The sequence below is a fragment of the Neophocaena asiaeorientalis genome, unplaced genomic scaffold, assembly GCF_003031525.2.
Source record: "Neophocaena asiaeorientalis asiaeorientalis breed wild unplaced genomic scaffold, Neophocaena_asiaeorientalis_V1.1 scaffold317, whole genome shotgun sequence".
Taxonomy (NCBI): Eukaryota; Metazoa; Chordata; class Mammalia; order Artiodactyla; family Phocoenidae; genus Neophocaena; species Neophocaena asiaeorientalis.
The window spans coordinates 4,173,530-4,192,617 of NW_020173114.1; the positions used below are offsets into that span (position 1 = coordinate 4,173,530).

Below are 19,088 nucleotides of genomic sequence, written 5' to 3' on the forward strand. Positions count from 1 at the left end.
TTAGTCTTGTTACCCTACTCAAGTCTTCTACTGTCATGAGGAAGGGGCCACAGACAATACATAAACAAATGGGCATGGCTATGTGCCAATAAAACTTTATTTACACCCCCCCCCCAAAAAAACCCTTTATTTACAAAAACAGGCATCAGACTGATGAATGGATAAGCAAGATGTGGTACAGCCATCCAACAGAATACTGTTCAGGAATCAAAAGGAATGACATAACTAATACACGCTACAGCATGGATGAATCTCGAATGCATTACGTTAAGTGAGAAAGCCAGTCATAAAAGTCACCCATATTGTGTGGTTCCATTTATAAAAAATCTCCAGAATTTCAGATCTATAAAGAAAGTAGACTAATGGTTGCCTAGGGCAGGGGTGGGAGCATGGGGAATGGGGAATGACTGCTAATGGGTACCAAGTTTGGGAGTGCTAAAAATGTTCTAAAGTTAGATTGTGGTGGTAGTTGCACAAGTCTATAAAATACACTGAAAACCACTGACGTGTACGCTTTAAACAGGTGAACTTTATGGTATGTAAATTACATACATACAAAAACGGGCAACAGGCAGGATTTGGCCCAAAGGCCATAGTTTGCCACTCCCTGACCTGTGCATCAGCCACACCATGTACAAGGAAGAACTTTCCTCCACACATGGTTTTGCTCTTCCCTCTGTGCATGTTGAAGCCTCCCTTCCCTTCTGCCCAGTAACTTCTACTTGACTGTCAAGCCCCTCATCAAATGCTCTCTTCTGGCTCCTTCCCTCCCCTGCAGATAGAGTTACCACTCCCTCTGTTGGGCTCCTGCAAACTTCTGTTAATTTTATAACAAATAATGGTCATATTATTTGTCACACTGTATTAAATTTATTCTCCCTCAACCCCCAATAAGCGCTGAAGATATAAAGATGCGTAGGAATCCAGCAGAGTGTCTACCTAGTATACAGTAGGTTCTCAACTAATAATTCATTGAATAAGTCTGTAAATGAATGGACAAATGAATCAATTATAGGAGTATTATTTAGAGAAAATCAGTTTTATGAAGTGGTCCGCAAGCTGAACCAAAAGAATCAGGGCCTAACACTGGAGGCACCAGTCCCAGGAGACTGGTTAAGGAGCTGCAGGTAAGTGAAGAGGAGCGTAGAAATTCGGGAAGTTCCAGAGGAATGTCAATAAAACTTGGTGACTGACCAAATACAGGGTTTGAGTGAATGGTTCAAAAGTCCCCAGACAGATGGTAGCAGTGCCATTGATGGGACAGAGAAGTTGGACTGGTAAACCAGCATGGGGGTAAGGAGAAGACTGGCTTAGAAAGGTTCTTAGAGTCAATTTTAGAGATAAGAAAAGAGCTAGTGTTTGATTGTTTATTGTATGTCAGGCACACATGCCAGCCCTAAGGGGGCCATAGAGACTTCTCTCAATCCTCAGTGAACCCCCTAAAAAACTACTATCATCTCCATTTTACAGATGAGGCAACTGGGGCTCAGAGAATTAAGTAACTCCCCCAGAGTCACACGCTTGGGAAGTGACAGGGCTGAAGTCAGCCCTCTATCTGACACCAGGTAGAAGCACACTGATAGCCACTCCTCCACAGCACAGCTCAGGCACCTGGGAGCTTGAGGTAAGACATGAGAGGCAGGGAGCTTTGGAGACCCTGGAGAGAGTTTTGGGAGTTGCTGGCATGGAGGTGACAATCCAAATCCTGAGAACAAACAAGCCACCTCAGGGAGAGTAGACAGGGGAAAACAAGGGCCAAGGACTGCACTTCAGTCAAGACCCCTGAGAAGGAAGAAAGACCAGTTGGGAAAGAAACAGAAAAACTAGGCGGTAGAAAGAACTCTGAGATAGGAGTCAGGGTCCCTGGGGTCCAGTCCAGCACTGACACCAATTCTTGTTTGACGGTGAATAAGTCATCGCTTCACTCCCTGGCTCTACAAGGTGGTTAGGACTAGGTTGTCTCGAGGGCACCTCTCCAGTCCCAGCATCCTATGAGTTGGGTCAAAAGGGCATCTCCAGAGACTAGCTCAGGAGAGCAGAAGTCAGGTTGCAGAGAGGAAAGAAGGGAAAGGCAGGACACACAGACTCACTCCAAGGTGTGGGATAGGCGAGGAAAAGAGAAACAAGTTAGTACAGAGAGGCGATCAGCAAGGCCAAGTTCACACATGGCCTCTTCACTGTGGGAGAAAGGAAAAGTAAAATAATTAAACATGTGTCTAATTTTCACAGAAATATTTAGAAAACACAGTGAGGAGTGGGACTCTTGAAAGTAATAAATTCTTCTGCAGAATTTGGGCATTTAAATCAGAGGTATTAGCAAGTAAATTGACATTCTCAAATAAAATGTCAAGGTAGCAAATCAGCAATGGAAACAAGAAAATACAAGCTGGATATCTGGGTACTCCGCAACACAAACTGGGCCTTTGCCCAATCGGCACATCAGGGTCTCAGATTTGCACACCCGCTCCTTACTTTGGTCTGTTGCTTTCTTAAAATACTCTCCGAAAAGTCACATTTTCAAATGTGGAGGGTGCTCCTAGAAAATGTTAGAAACATTTTCTAACGACAGTTTTGGGAAATTATACAGTCTTTTAAAAGTCAAGAGAAGTTACCATGGCAACAACAGTATGGATCAGGGTTGTAACCCTAACCTCCAAAAAGACAAGCACCACACTGGTTGGAAAATGCTGCTGCTGGACAAATTTTAGAAGGAGTCAAGGCAGCCTCTCCTCTAGGCTGGGGAAGAGGCAATAACGAGAGAGGCTCTTTCAGTGTGTCAGCTCCCAGCCAGCAAAGAACATAACTGGCATTACTACCTCATGCTAAAATGGCAGAGTCCAACCAGGCTCAGTCCTTCTGTGGGGCAGGGGGCATGCTTTCCCAGGGCAATGTTACTGTGATACATGGCAAAGGTTAAGCCACATGGCTAACCAGCGTGTTGGTGGGAACGTTATAACTTCTTCACTTCCTCTTGTGTCCTAATTTGTTTGCTATATCTCGATGTTTACTATTATGGCTCTGATTTCTGCTTTCACTTTTTTCTAAGATTCCAAGACTGGGTTTTTGGAGAGTTCTCATTTGAAAGTTAGCTGTAGCTTCAGATTGAACATCTTGCCCCAACGTGTTAGAAACCATCAATGACTGGCGTGGCCAGTTCTACCCGGCCTGCATTGCCTTCCGTGGAAACAGCAGCCGGAGGTCTAGCGGCCTGGCTAGCCCCACCCCACGGCCTGACTGCTCCTCTGTCCTGTCCAGGCCTGGCAATTTCATACTGCACAGCAGGGTGTCATCATTTAACCTGCACGGAGTATCTTCAAGTGAAGTGGCAACTCGTTTTAAATCATGTGACTGTCCTATTCATTTAGGGCCTCCAATCCTATGTAAGAGCCAGGTTCAGTGGCCTTTCAAGATAACGAAATAATTTCCAGGACAACAGTCAAACGAATGGGGGAAGGGAGGAGAAGGGGAGAGAGGGAAAGAGGAAGGGAGAGAGGAGAGAAGAAAGGGAGAGGGAGAGGGAAGAGGAGAGAGAGAAAGAAAAAGGGAAAGAGAGATGAATGCCTTTAGAGAAACGTGACCCTCGTTGTCGGTGTAACTTTCTCATAAATCTGCTGTAGGTCTGTGACAAAATGGCCAGTTCAAAGATAACCTTACCTGTCAGCCTGGGGTGATTTCCAAAACAACTTCCATTTAAACAAACACCAGGCAGTGTTTACACATGGAAGGTGCTTGTTTAGTAACCGAATTTCATCAGTATATAGTGTCTGTGTGTGAGTTTTCTGTGACGCTTGCTTATTAGCACACACTGCACACAAGATCTCCGAAATATAAATAGCCTTGAGTTTGTTTGAGGTTTTTTCCCCAGCATATACACAGGACTAGCACTGGGAAGTCATTCATGAATAACAGCAGAGGGGAAAATGTCCCGGATAAGAGAAGGAAGGTAACTAGTATGCTAGCGTTCATTTGGTATTCCTGCTCTCACGTGTATACTCTCCAAAAAACAAGTCTTGAAATTTTTTATCAGTTCTTTTAGTTGTGATGGGTAAAGGTAAGACACACACCCATTCCCCCTACCCCTGCACTGTTCCATTATATTTTTAATAACTGAGGGGGAAGGGCACAAAAAGAGAGAAGTTGTCAACCTACTAATATTGTGGAAACGGGAAAGACGACAGATAGATAGTTAAGTAGGTAGGTAGTAGGGCTCTCCAAAGTGTTTAATCCCTGAACTGCAAGATTCCTCAAAGTAAGCAAAAAAGATGTCAGGGGCTTCCCTGGTGGTGCAGTGGTTGAGAGTCCGCCAGCCGATGCAGGGGACACGGGTTCGTGCCCCGGTCTGGGAAGATCCCACATGCCGCAGAGCGTCTGGGCCCGTGAGCCATGGCCGCTGAGCCTGCGCGTCCAGAGCCTGTGCTCCGCAACAGGAGAGGCCACAACAGTGAGAGGCCCGCGTACCGCAAAAAAAAAAAAAGATGTCAAATCAGATGGCAAAGTCCACACACTGAAGGTCCTGTGTTTCACGCATAGCAGGAAGAGTCCCTTAATGTGTTTGTTCTCCCTTGTCACACAATTCAAGCAAGTTTGGTTACAAGTCATGGATTACTAGCAGAAGACAGGTGAGTTACTTTTTGTGGAGGCAGTTGAAAGCTTTATTTGGGGTGGTGGTGGGGGGAAGAAAATGATCAACTGTGAAAAACAGATGGGAGGTGACATTTAGTGTAGGATTAACAGCCACATAGAGTGCAAGGGCTCCTGAGCTTAGTCCTGCATTTTATAATTACTGACACTTGACGTGATAATCTTCTAAGTCAGAAAGGAACAAAGAGACAATGCCACACCAAAAAACACCCTCACTACTGCCCCAAAGCCACAAGGAAGGGAACAAAAGGAACTCTGAGCATCAGAAAGAGCTATCACAAGCCTATGCAGGAAACCCAAACCTTCGGTGAGAGATCTGCTGCCTCGTGGAACAGGTTGAGCCAAGTGAGACAGGGTGGCAGGTTTCATAGCTGGGAGCAAGGTCAGAGCTAAAGGTGAAAGGGAAGTGGACTGACGTGTGGGAAAACCTTGGACTGTAGAGTCACACACGGGCTCAGAGGTGGGCTGCATGCCCCAGGGTCTGCCGCAAAACCTGCCTAGGCCTCCCTCCCTTTCCAGCCGACAGTGAGGATGGGCGGCGACGGCACAGGTGCCCGCAGCTGGCACTTCACCACCACTGTGGTCACTGTTACTGTTATTTGGGGCCTACGGGAGCTATTAAGAGGCAGGCAGAACCATTAGCATTAGGCTGTGTTTTCTTCCTTCTCTTTCTCCCAACTGTGGTCTCTCCCGCCCTCAAACAGAACCAGGGAAGGAACAATTGTATGCCACAGTCCTCAGAGAAGGCACCAAGGAAAAGTAACTTGGAGCCACATGTGTGATTAACCGCATATCCCATGTGGCCCTGCCTGCCAAGAAGCCTGCCGAATTGCTGCCAAATTTCAAACTCAGTCGCACCCACCACATAACGCATGTAGCTAACAAACTGCACTTCACTTTTGTCCTCATTTCGCTTTTCTGCTTACACTCTTGGTATGTCTATTGTTGTAAGCCCATCCCAAATCCCTTTTTGGAATGAAGCAGAGAATAAGTAAATACATACGAGAATGGAGGGTTCTGAGCTTTCTGAAGGGTGAGGATAAAGTTATTAAACCTGGCCCCTTTCCCATGACCATGGATCCTCCCAGATCCTCACTCCACCCCTACAGCCAGTATCTGGCTTGGCACGCCCATTAACAGTCGCTTCTTCAATGTCAAAACAAATACATAAATTCAAACGTCCATATCTGTTATACACATACGTACTGCTAACTAAGGGCTTTTCATAATAAGCGAGCAGTTAGATAGACGGGAAATAGAAAAGAAGCATCCCCCGGAAAAAGCAGGTCACAATAAAAATTAGAGGATCGGAAACAAAATTGTTGCCATTCCAGCAACTAATGAACATATGTTACTGTAAACAAGCCTCTGGTGGTGCTACAGCCCTTCTCAGGAATCAGGAAACACCCAGAGGGACTGAACTCAGGGGTATGGGCAGGGGATGGAGCGGTGGTCAGAACAGAGTAGGGGCGGAAGTGAGGGAGGGGCGGGACATTTTACCTTGAAGTTAAAGGGCACAGGCAGCTGGTTTTCATAGGGTGAAGCCGATGACACCTCCCCACTTATTCTAAAAGACAAAGTTGGTCTCTCAGGGCTGTTTACCCTCTTCTGCCCTCCTCTGTCGCCAAAGAGTCTTTTTCCAGTTTCCGGTTCACTTCCAGGACTGTTGTTTCCAAAACCAATGATTACAAATAAGAGGTGTGGTCTCAGATGAAAAATACAACTACAGGTCTGTGCTGTCCTGATGAGAACCCAGCAGGGAAGTCAATGGCAAAACCATGCTTTGCCACAGGGGGCTTTGTATACATTATTGTAACAAGTATGTTTCTGATACAAATTCTCTGCTGGCCTATAAAATTGTTTGTCTAATTAAGTATAACTGTTCCCCCAAATCTTGTCAACCTGCTGAGGTTATTACTTCCAGGTGTAGGCTCTGTCACCTCCGCCACACAGGAAAGGCAGCAGCCTCTCCTCAGCTGAGGAAGCTTAAGGCGCCCGGGAGGTAGGAATTTAGTAAAATGTTAGAGAAGGGATGATTTATAATAGATCTTAATGCTAATCCTGCACCAAAACAAGCCGGTTGGGGCAGGGAGTGGGGACAGGGTTGATTTAGTAATTCCCTCACATTTAAGGAGGACATCATGAAAAACAACGACTTCGGTCATAAGAGTCAAAGTAATTATGGCTTGGAGCCAGTAGGGCATTCTTTTCTAATTTATAAGCAACAACATTTATCATTTAATCTTGAAAAATATTTGCCCTTAACATTTTGTAGAGACATGCACAAAGGCTGCCTCTGGTCCTCCCACTATTACCTCCAGAACTGACTGGCTGTGATTTTTAGCACAGACCATATCTAATAGCATATCTATAAAAATCAAGTTATCCATTGAGAATATCAGAAAGAGTTGAATGGGTTTAGGTTGGAAGAGGAAGCAATCCTAGTTTTGTTTTTTTTTTAAAGTGGATATAGTTAAGGTAAATTTTATGGGTAATTAATATACCGACAGGTTGAATTCATTTTTTAACAGCTTTACTGAGATAAAATCCACATGCCATAAAATTCACCCATTAAAAGTACAACTCAATGGTTTTTGGTTAGTCACATGTATTGACATTTATCAATGGTATTTACTAGATTCATATTCAATTGTGGAACCATCATTATAATTTAATTTTAGAACATTTCTGTCCCCCCAAAAGAAACTCTGTACTCATAAAGTCAGCCCCCACGTCTCTCTTTTGCTCTTCAGCCCTAAACAACCACCAGTTTACTTTCTATCTCTATAAATTTGTCTACTCCAGACAGCACGTAGATTTTGTGCCTGACTTCTTTCACTCAGTGTAACGTTTTCAAGGTTCATCCACGTTGCAGCATGTATCAGTATTTCATTCCTTTTTGTTGCTGAATAACATTCCATTGTATGGATACATGTACCACATTTCATTTATCCATTCATCAGCTGATGGGCATTCAGGTTGTTCCCACTTTTTAGCTATTATGAATAATGCTGCTGTGAACAAGCGTGGACAAGTTTTTATGTGGACATATGTTTTCCTTTCTCTTGCGTATACATTTAGGTGTGGAACTGCTGGGTCATATAGTTCAAATGATTTTAAAAAGCTGTTGGCATGGCTGCAGTCCTGTATCTCCAGAGTCACATGTGAAGAACATGAGAGATACTTAATTGTTCAGGTTTTTAAACAAGTTTTAGAGACTATCTCCCGTAGGCCCACTTTCTTTACTTCTTCACTGAACGTACGACGTCCCTTGATGCCAGCTAATTTTCCGTATCTTCAGTACAGCCATGTCTATTTTGATCTAACATAGTCAATATAAGTGTGGGAGAGCTCTGCTGTCATTCCTTGAGATATTCTTCTTTTGCTTCAGTAGTCTTATGTGAATCTATTTTCAGAATCAACAACAGTACCGCACAATTTAGCACGCAGAATTTCTGCCGCTTCTGTCATCGCTCGGACTTGCTTTTCTTTCTTGGTTCTTCAGAGAGAGCATATATAATATGAGTAATTATTGCTGCTAAAGAATTGCTGGAGTCAGCAAGGCTTCATAGGAACTGCACTTCCTCCTCCCTTCCTTTCCCTCCCACCCAAATTCTCCCCCATAAGTTAAGAATTAAAGACGCATTACTGGGATAAAGAAATCCAACCTGAAATATGTGTTGCAGCAACAATGGCAAGCAACCAAGAGTATTAACGATAATTTCCAATGTAGCTGGAAAGGTTAGATGATTTGTCTTTGAAATGAGCCAACTCTGCACACTTTCACAAGATTAAAATCAGTTTGCTTTTCCTTCTGCACACCTCACCTCTCCTACTCCTACCCACCCCCCCACCCCAAAAAAGAAGAGTGGTTGAGGCACATAAACAAACAGTTTTGGAAATTAACTTTCCTGACCAGAAGAAAGGTCAAAGATAAATTCTGCTCTATATCAGTTTTTCTACACTTCACTGTGATCATGGTTTATTGTGGTTTCTCTCTTCCTGAAGAGCTAATAACTGAGTGATAACATTTCTGACACAGAAGCTTAGAAACAGAAAGAATGACAACTGTGTGTTATCTTAAAAGAAGCAGGGGGACCATTATCCACAACCCAGGTCATTTATGAGCCACAAGAAAGAGGAGGCCATTTCTCTCTTATGGTAATGACCTTGGGCAAGTGAGTTACCACTGTGCCTGTCACCTGTAAATTGAGGGTAGTAATAGGACTTCATGGAATAAGTGTATGAGTGCTTCAAACAGGGCTGAGGATAGAGGAAATACTGAGTCACTATGAGCTTGCGTCATCATCACCACCACCAAGACCACCACAGTCTTCAAGAAGCTGCCTGGATAACATAAGGAGCTTACGCACCCCCAGTGCTTTCATGCACATACAAGGTACTGCCATCCTTATTCCAGAGTGTTTCTGTTTCCTCTGACTCATCCTGCAGGAGCAATAGGTCCACAAGACAAAACAAAGAAAGATGAAAGACAGGGCACAGGAGAAGATGAGGAAGACATTTTACAATAACAGAGAAATGGCACCTTATTTTGTTTTTTCACAACCATGTTTTAAAAATGAAATTCTTAAGAACATTCTTTCCACTATGAGGCAGGGAGGGGGACCAGAAAAGTTGAAAAGCTGAAAAATCTCTCTAGAGCGAAGTCTTAGAGTTGCCCAGTCCAGAGAGCAATCCTTCTGGATTAAATGAAATCCTTCTCTCTCTTGAGTGTACTTTGTGTCCTCCTCCCCACTTATGTTCATACATGAGCATCCTCGTTAAACCCAGAAAGGAAGAAAAGGACTCTTCATCCAGAAAAATGTCTTTACAAATTCCTAGGGGCAGTGGGTAGAAAGCTGGCACCTGCGCCTACCTCTCTCTGTGGCTGGCCGGGACCCTGGTCGGCAGTGCGGAGGTTCAGGACGTGCACCTCCTGGGGCAACCCCACCGTCCCCCTGCTGGCACATCCCGACAAGACGGTGAAACTCTCCATCAAGGCCTGGACTGGATGGGAGGCATTGACAGGCGACAGTTCACACTGGGCGCTGGGCTCTGGACCTGCAGAGGGAATCACAAACATGAACCCCTCAGAATCCGCAATTAATACCATGATTAAATTCATTGTTCTGAATATACAAGTCACTGCCAACCCACCAGAGGTGCCTTTCCAGGTAAGTTGTTTCCAGAACTAAATGGCAAAAAAGCTAGTCTATTCTTGTAAAATCCCAATCTCTTAAACTCCTTTTGGATACTTTTGATGTGTATTTGATTAAATTCCCTTTTAGACACACAAGCCACGAATGTATTCCTCTGGAGGGAGGAAAGTTCCCATTTGACATCTGTGTTCAATTCTTCCTTCCCCTCTTAGAAGAAAACCAGAGATAAATAGAATAAGTTGGGGAAAGCCCCAATGATATTATGCATAAATATTAGACACCTAAAATTGCACCCAAAAAGGTATAAGATGCAGATTCTACCTTTCTAAGTGCTTCTAAGTGCTACTTAGGGAAAGCAAAACAATCTTAAGAACATACAAAAGCAAGATGCAACGAGCAGAGGCAACTGGGGCCAGAGCTGTACAGCAAAGTTTGAGAGAGGTCAGAAAGATCCTCCCAAGAGAGGTAGGATACGAGCAGAGCCTCAGATAGAAAAAGTAGAACCCTGGGCATGCCTGGCTCCTGCTTCCTCATTCTCCCTTCCTCTAAGCAATCAGAACTTAAATCTGAAATCCATCCTTTCCTCCCCGTCTCTACTTCCTGCAGCACTCACTGTCTCCGTCCCTAGACAACTGCAGATCTTCCTGAAAGGAGCCTCTGGTCTCAAGCTCTCCGAGCTTCCTTCCATACAGACAAGGTTCACCTAACCCAGGGTGGTCCTCAACTGAATGGTTATTCCAGATGCAAAGACCTGCCCTGCCCAGCCCTGCAGTTATGTCCCGTCCCTTGAGAACTGCTGGTCTGTGCTCCTTCACCTGGCACACGAAGGCCTTTCTTGATGTAGCCCCTTCCTAGCTCTCCAGCCTAAGCCCTCCGCCTCCAGGAACCCCACGTGGCTTAAATGTCTCAAAACATACCATGATGTCTCTCACTCTATGTCTTTATTCAAGCTTGTTTCCTTTCCCCAAATTCCTCGTCCGCTCTACCTCCACCCCCAAAACAAACATCCCAAGCTGAGGAAGGTGCACTTCCTCTGTGCTCCCATAATTCCTCTGCCTGTCTCGGCTGTTTCATTTTCTACACTGTAACCACCAGTGTATATGTCCGTCTTTGCCAGTCCAGTGGGACCTCCCTGACAGCTGCGGGTTACTCTCTTTGTATCCTCAGCACCCATCACAGTGCCTCACATGTAGGAAATGCCCAAAACGTATTTATTAAATGAATCATTGAGCTTAAAGAAAACACTGCCCCCTCTCTGATCAGTGATTAGGGCCCCATTCTGGGGACTTGGAATTGGCTGTATGCAGCTAATAACGGGAAACAGATTGCTACAGTGGTGTGACATACATTAGCTGAACTGATAGGGAAGGACATCCAGAAATCAAAAGGACTCCGCGATACTTAAACCTCACATACCTCTGTAAGCTTGGTGTTGTCCTCAATTAGCTGAGGAGACTGGGACTTGGAACATACAGCATCCTAAACCCCGACCTTCCAAATGGAACCCGATAAAAGACCTGAATGTACTCCAAGTAGTTCTTCCTGACTTCTACATAATAAAAGTACTCTCCGGGATTAGCCCTGGTCTAAAATGCAAATACAGTTCAAACCAGACAATCCTGTATCCCCACTGCTGTGCTATACGCAGATACCCCACCTGGTGTGCAAGTCTATTTCAGAACTCATGGAAATTATCTAGGTTGATAACAGTTATCAACTGTTATCTGAAATGAAGTATGTACCTTCTCAAATAATCACTGCCACCCTCCGTACTGCTCTCCTGTGCCCGGCTGCTTTCTGAGAAACAGAGGTGGTAAAGGAAGATGTCATGGCAGCAAAGTCAGGAGGTACTGGACGCAGGATTCCCTGAACTCCCCAAGCACGGCAAACAGGATGAGCAGGTGCCCCCACCCACTCCTCCTGCCCGCACCAGTCACAGTGAGATATCTCACAGCCCAGAGCTCCAGAAGAAGTCTCCTACTCCTACACTGGGCGCTGGGCTCTGGACCTGCAGAGGGAATTGACCCTGGCGACTTGCTGCGGCCATTGCTACCAACACCGGGAAACCCTTCTGAATTGGTTTCACAGCCTCCTGACATGAATTTCCCATTATCACAAATTAAGCACAAATAAAAATACTTTTCAGGGCTTCCCTGGTGGCGCACTGGTTGAGAGTCCGCCTGCTGATGCAGGGGACACGGGTTCGTGGCCTGGTCCGGGAAGATCCCACATGCCACAGAGTGGCTGAGCCTGTGAGCCATGGCCACTGAGCCTGCGCGTCTGGAGCCTGTGCTCCGCAACAGGAGAGGCCACAGCAGTGAGAGGCCCGCGTATGCAGGCCAAAAAAAAAAAAGTGCCAAAAATGCCAAAAAAAAAAGTACTTTTCAGTTCCATTTTTGTATGTATGTACAAAGCTCTGACTGGACTATAGTTCCACCTAAAACACGTCTGCAAAAGTCTTGCAATCTGCTTGACTTCCCCTCCTCCTTACATACCACCATCACCCATTAGGGTCTTACGTCACCACACTGCTCATCTCCACACTGGGCGAGAGCAAAACTCACTGGCAACAAACCAGAGGATAAGGTCTTACCCAAAGGTGGAGGGAATCAGAGAGGGGATGCCCCCAGCACTGAAAATGGGCACTCTTTGCCTTAAGAGTGTCTGTTCTCTGTCCTACCAGAGTCTAAGACGGGGCAGACCCCCACTTTATGGGCTGCAGCTCCAGCCATGTGTTACACAAGTCAGTCCAAGGTCGAAAAAAAAAAGAGAAAGCAATGTACAAGGCTCACTCTGATCAAGTGACGGAAGAGCTGCACTTTACAGAGACCCACTGGGGTCAATGTTTAAATATGCTCGGTATAGAGTGTCCCTGACCATCAGACACACTAGAGTAGGGTTGGCTGCTGAGGTGCCTTGATGAAATTTTTGTCCTCCAAGTTTAAAAAAGAAAACAATTCAACATATGATTAATACATCCTGAAGCCAAAAAGACCCAGAAAGGAAGGAAGGAAGGAAGGGAGGGAGGAAGGAAGGGAGGAAGGGGGAGAGAGAGAGAAAGAAAGAAAGAAAGAAAATGGAAAGAAGGGAGGAAGGGAGGGAGGGGAAGGGAAGGAAAGGAAGGAAAGGAAAAGGAAAAAAACAGAAACTATCTACCCCATCCTCCAAGGGTATATAAGACATGGTGCTTTCAACAGTTCAACACACAATGTCAGTCTGGTCTAGTAAGTAAGTAAAGAAAGTAAGCAAGTAAGTAATAAGTAAGTAAGTAAATAAGTATCTCCCATTAAGTGCTCACTAGAGGCTGGGCAGTGCTAGGTGCTATACATCCTTTCAATACCACCATAAGGAGGTCGTATTATCCTCATTGTAAAGAACAGGAAAGTGAGTTCAATGAACGTAAGTAACCCTTCTAAGCTTGCCCCAGTCGCTCAAGGCCTCAGACTCAGACCTGCCTCCAGGGCTAGTATCTCTGTAAAGTGAAAGTTTTCATTAAAAAATGTTGGGCCCAGAACAAAATAATGCCATTTGCAGCAACAGGGATGGACCTAGAGATTGTCATACTGAGTGAAGTAAGTCAGACAGAGAAAGACAAATATCATATCACTTATATCACTTATATATGGAATCTAAAAAAAAAAAAAAGGCACAAATGAACTTATTTACAAAACAGAAATAAAGTCACAGATGTAGAAAACAAAATTATGGTTACCAGGGAGAAGTGGGGGATAAATTGGGAAATTGGGATTGACATATACACACTACTATATATAAAATAGATAACTAATAAGGACCTACTATAAAGCACAGAGAACTCTACTCAATACTCTGTAATGACGTATATGGGAAAAGAATCTAAAAAAGAGTGGATATATGTATATGTATATGAATAAACGATTTGCTTTGCCGTACAGCAGAAGCTAACACAACACTGTAAAGCAACTATACTCCATAAAAAAAAAAAAATTTTAGGCCCAGATGGGCTCACTGGTGAATTCTACTGAACATTTCAGGAAGAAATTATACCAATTCTCTACCATCTCTTTCAGAAGATAACAGCAGAACAAATACTTCCTAACTCATTCTAACTCATTACCCTAATACCAGAGCTAGACATTGCAAGAAAACTACAGACCAATATCTCTTGCAAACATAGGTGCAAAAATTCTCAACAAAATATTAGCAAATCGAATCCAACAATGTATACAAGGAATTATATGCCACAATCAACTGGGGTTTATCCTAGGTATGCAACATTTGAAAATCAATTAATATAATCTATCTCGCTAACTGGCTAAAGAAGAAAAATCACATGATCGTATCAATAGAAGCAGAAAAAGCGTTTTACAAAATCTAACAGTCATTCATGATTTTAAAAACTCAGCAAATTAGAAACAGATGGGAACTTCTATTCTAAAGAACGTGTACAAAAAGTCTCACAGCTAATGTACTTAATGGTGAGAAACTAAAAGCTTTCTCACTAAGATCAAGATCACTAAGATCAACAAGACAAGGACATCCCCTCTCATAACTCCTTTTCAACATTGTACTGGAAGTTCTAGCTAATGCTTGCAGCTAGGTATGGCCATGTGATGAAATCCTGGCTAATAAGATGTAACCATAGGTGATACATGCAATTTCTAAGAAGTTTCTTAAGAAAGGAAGGAGTTGTGTTCTTCTGCCCTTTCCTCCTTCCTGCTGGTTGGAATACAGATGTGATGAACAGAGCTAAAGCAGCCATTTTAGGCCATAAGATGGAAGCAACATGCTGAGTCAGGCAAAGCAATAAGACAGACGTTGCCTGGGTCATGATGAACATGGAGCTGTTGAATTAGCTCTGGACTGTTTTTTGTTTTTCTTTTTTTTAATATGAAACACACATAACTTTTCTCTTATTCAAGCCAATATTGTTTTGAGTTTTCTGACACTTACAGCTTGACCTGCCTTCATTAATATACAGGCTTTATTTTACTTCAACCTTCTTCCCACCAGGACCTGCACATACAAGGTTTCTTTCAGCAACACTTTCCCTACCATTCCTATCCCTTTCCTCTGCCTTGGTGTGATGAACTCCTACATAGATCTCTCAAGGAAGCTTCTCTTACCTCTTTTACAACATTAGATATACATTCTTCATACTCTCTATTTCTCTTCACTGCACTTCATGTGGTTATACTTATATAATTATTTGTGCAATTATTTGTTTAACGTCTGCATACACCCAAAGACTACAAATACCACAAAAGAAAGGAACCCAATCATTCTGTCTTTTGCTGTATCCCTTAGCCCAGCATAATGTCTGGCACACAGTAGGCACTCAAATATTAATGACGGAAGGGAGTAAGAGAGGAAAAGGGAAAGAACAATGAGGTGATCCATGTGCAAAGGATTTCATACCAATAGGAGACTCTATCTTAGAGTTCTTCCTTTGACTCTTTACCTAGTAGCCAAAGCTTCGATCTTATGGTAAAGCAAAAAAAATCTATCATGAGCTGAAGGAGGTGACGTTTTTTGGTTGCTAAGAATCAAGTCTTCATCAGGGCTTCCCCACCCTCAAATGTCACAGAAGTCAGGAAATGCAAACCTGTTTTTGTCCTCTCATGCCAAACACGGTCTGGCAATATCCTTCTCTCCAGGTGGCATAACAATCCTCCCTCTCTCATAGCACAGCACACCCCCGGCCTCATCCTGCCACCCCCTGGGTCAGCCCCCAGGCCCTCCTGCCCCTCTCCTGCAGCCACGGCCTGCCTCCAGAAACTGGTCTCCCATCCTTCCCTACCGGCCTCACGGTGGTGTCTACAACGGGCTGCCCACACAATGCCAGATCCAACTCCAGTTAGGAGAGCTTCCACCTGGGAAGAGCTGATCCCCTCCCCAGGCTCTACCACACAAGCCTGAAGTAGGCAGGCGGCCGTGATTCTCACATGACCACCACAGGGCCCAAGTACAGTACCTCACAGTCACAAAGGCTCCAAAACCAGAAAAACATGCTCCGAAACCCTACCTGACTCATGTCCTCCTCACTTTTGTGACCTGTGAGCTCTGCTAGTGTAGGCCCTCACTGACAGCCTCAGAGGGCTGGGAGCTTCTCTTGTGGCCACTGCTAGAAACCCACAGCCCTTCCTCCCCTGAGCAATCTCTCCCCCACACTCCAGAGGCAAGTGAGCACATGCTCTGGCGATGATGCTGAGTGGCACAGCAAAAGCTACGTTACCACAGTAAGAATCAACAGGGCACAGATGATGGCGGAAAGAAATGCTGGCTGAGGGACTTCCCTGGTGGTGCAGTGGTTAAGAATCCACCTGCCAATACATGGGACACGGGTGTGAGCCCTGGTTCGGGAAGATCCCACATGCCGCGGAGCAACTAAGCCCGTGTGTCACAACTACTGAGCCTGCGCTCTAGAGCCTGTGCTCCGCAACAAGAGAAGCCACCGCAGTGAGAAGCCCGTGCATCGCAATGAAGAGTAGCCCCCGCTTGCCGCAACTAGAGAAAAGCTCACGCGCAGCAACGAAGACCCAACACAGCCAAAAAAAAAAAGAAAGAAATGCTGGCTGAAAGCAACAATATTCATAAGCAACACTCCTGTTAACCTTGCACTGTACTTTATAATTAAAAAGCATTTTATAGAAATTCTGTAAAGTGGGTAGAACAGATATTATTCCCACTATAAGTAAATTGCTGCAAGCCACAGAGCTGGGTGAATATTTCAGTAAAGTGCTTCCTGACAGTAACACACCCCCAGAGATGTTCCTCACTGTTGCCTCCCAATCTGGATATTTCTGTTTATTCCAGACATCTAGTACATGGCCTGTCCAGAATTCTTTGGGGGTAATTCCCAAAAGAATCCAACTTAAGTCAGACTCTGTTTTTCCTGCTCAGTACACCCTCCTTGGCCACCAGGACAGACACACAGCCCCTGTTCATCTATAAGGTGCTACTTCTATTGAGTAAAAACGTTTACTGCCCTGAAGGCAGCACAAATTCAAGTAAGCCCTGTGGTGAGAAACTCACCAGGTGGCCCTGACCAGGTGGCCTCCTTCACCAAGCAGGGCCCTCTGTTCAGCAGCTGGGCCACCTGGAGGAACACTGTGAAGCATCTGGTGGGACCCCTGTGATAAGCGAGGGTTTAATTCTTCATGGAAACAGTTATCGCGCACCTTCTCTGAGCCACATGCTGTGTACATACTGTTTCTAATCCTCATAACACCACTGTAAAGACTGTGCTAAAACTCCCACTTTACAGTGGTGGAAACTGGGCCTCAGAGAGGTTAAGCAACTTCCCAAAGGTCACATACCATCAGTAAGTGACAGGGTGGGATTCGAATCTGGGGTCTCTCAGACTCCAGATCCAAGTTCTTCCCATGACAAGGCACTGCCTGCTTCTACCCTGCATTCTCCACTCCTTCACCTCAGGACTTGATGAACAGGCCAATGCCTTAGCCAAACACAGACATTAATTCATGTCTAATAAAATAAAATATAATAAAATAAACTGCTTGGTTCACACTTGCAACCTTTTGGTTGACTTAAAAGACTTCATAAATTTAATGAGAAAGCACAAGCTCATTTCTCATTTTACCAACTGTCTTCCTCTTTCTCACTAATGCTTGCTTATCTGCACACATGGGAAATGTTCCTAAGGCCTGGCTATAACATGAATGTCTAACTTCCCGGTTCCACTTAAAGAAAAAAATGTAAACGGACTCACCCTTTCATTATATCCTTTAGCTGCAACATAGCATTCCAGTCTTAGTTACAGAACCCCACATCCCCACTGGCTGCAGGCCAGCCCTCAGACTTGACAAAATGCAGACAAAGCATTTGGGAACAGATGCATTTGCTGCACACACATTAAATTTAATCTGTCCCCAAAGAAATTAATATCACACCTCATGCAACACAGAGAAAAATATTGGGGGTTGGGGAGGGGGAGAGTTATTGTTTAGGGGAAGGTATAGTAAGTAATTTTCACATTTAATAAATGGGATCCTTAAGCATTCTAAACACCAATGCATACCAAGTTGACACAAACATCTGGTACCTATTCCACATAATTTCCAACACACTGATTCCCCATATCACCCAGAGTACTAATGAGGAGCGTGTGTTCAGCTGTAATAAAAGTGGTAAAGATGCAGAGGGAATCAAGGGGTAACATTATAGCCTGGGACCAAGACACTTCAGTGGGGAGATTTTATTCCAACAACACCATTGGTTAATAAGGGTTTCTGTTATTGTCCCACAGGGACTTCCGCAATGCTGTCAGCTGCGAAGAGGGACAAACTCCCACAGACTGTGGGACTGGCACCGCAAGATCTACTCTGCCCCTGAGCTGAAAATCCCTTCTACCTCCACAGGATGCAAGAATCTGTAAGAAAGGACACCCAAGGTGATTTCTCGGCCAATAGCACAGCCTGGCTCTAACTGAGCTTTATGAGAGGGAATGTGACAAGCATCAGGATATGATGTGAAAACAAAGTTCCAGGAAAAAGCACCTGGAAGGCCCCAAGCTCATGCAGTGTACACAACATATGTTCGTGTTTATACCATCTTACATTACAACTCACTGGAGCTACGGCTCCTTGGGGATGGAGCTGTGGAATGCACCACCATTAAAATCCGAAGGGGGACCTTCTACCACAGCTCCCACCTGGGTTTTTCAACAATAAAACCTGGCTTACGGCTGAAGCTTATCCTTGATAAGAAAAAGATAGGCAGAAGAGCGTGTATATATATAACGTTCTAAAACCTGTACTGTGGATTTCTCAGGAAAAAACAGCCAGATTTTTTTTTTAAACAGAACAATTCCTTAAGCATATCTTATCATAGTTTCATTCATTCTCCAAGTGAATATCTAAATCCAAACCTTTCTCTTGACAAACCAACCCTCTTCCAAGAAGTCAACCGCCAACTTCTTGGGCCAAAAGCCAGTGCATAGCTGCATACTGTTGTGTTGAAATCATGGTGCAACCATGTTGAAGAACTTCCTGTGTTCAAGTTGTGTCTTTAAATGTTCAAAGGGAAACAGTGGGCAGAGCTTCTTTAAGAATCTAAATTCTCCGAGCGTTGGGAAGTGCCAAGCTATAAAGGCACTCTACTCTTCCATCTAAGCAAGATACCACTATACAACGGAAAAGTATCAGAGGGGATTTACGCAACTCTGTGAGGATGTGGGGTTGTTTTTTGTTTTTGTTTTTGTTTTTGTTTTTGCGGTAAGCGGGCCTCTCACTGCTGTGGCCTCTCCCGTTGCGGAGCACAGGCTCTGGACGCGCAGGCTCAGCGGCC

General features: G+C 44.5%; 1 protein-coding gene across 4 annotated transcripts in view; it reads right to left on the bottom strand.

Annotated features, from left to right (window-relative positions):
• The window catches only part of TGFBR3 (transforming growth factor beta receptor 3), a 200,434-nt gene that overhangs the window by 104,632 nt on the left and 76,714 nt on the right, over nucleotides 1-19,088 (bottom strand). For all 4 annotated transcript variants that reach the window (XM_024743617.1, XM_024743615.1, XM_024743616.1 and 1 more), the window contains exon 3: nucleotides 9,518-9,702. In XM_024743617.1, the coding sequence (XP_024599385.1) occupies nucleotides 9,518-9,702 (185 nt within the window). The remainder of the gene's footprint in view (nucleotides 1-9,517; nucleotides 9,703-19,088) is intronic.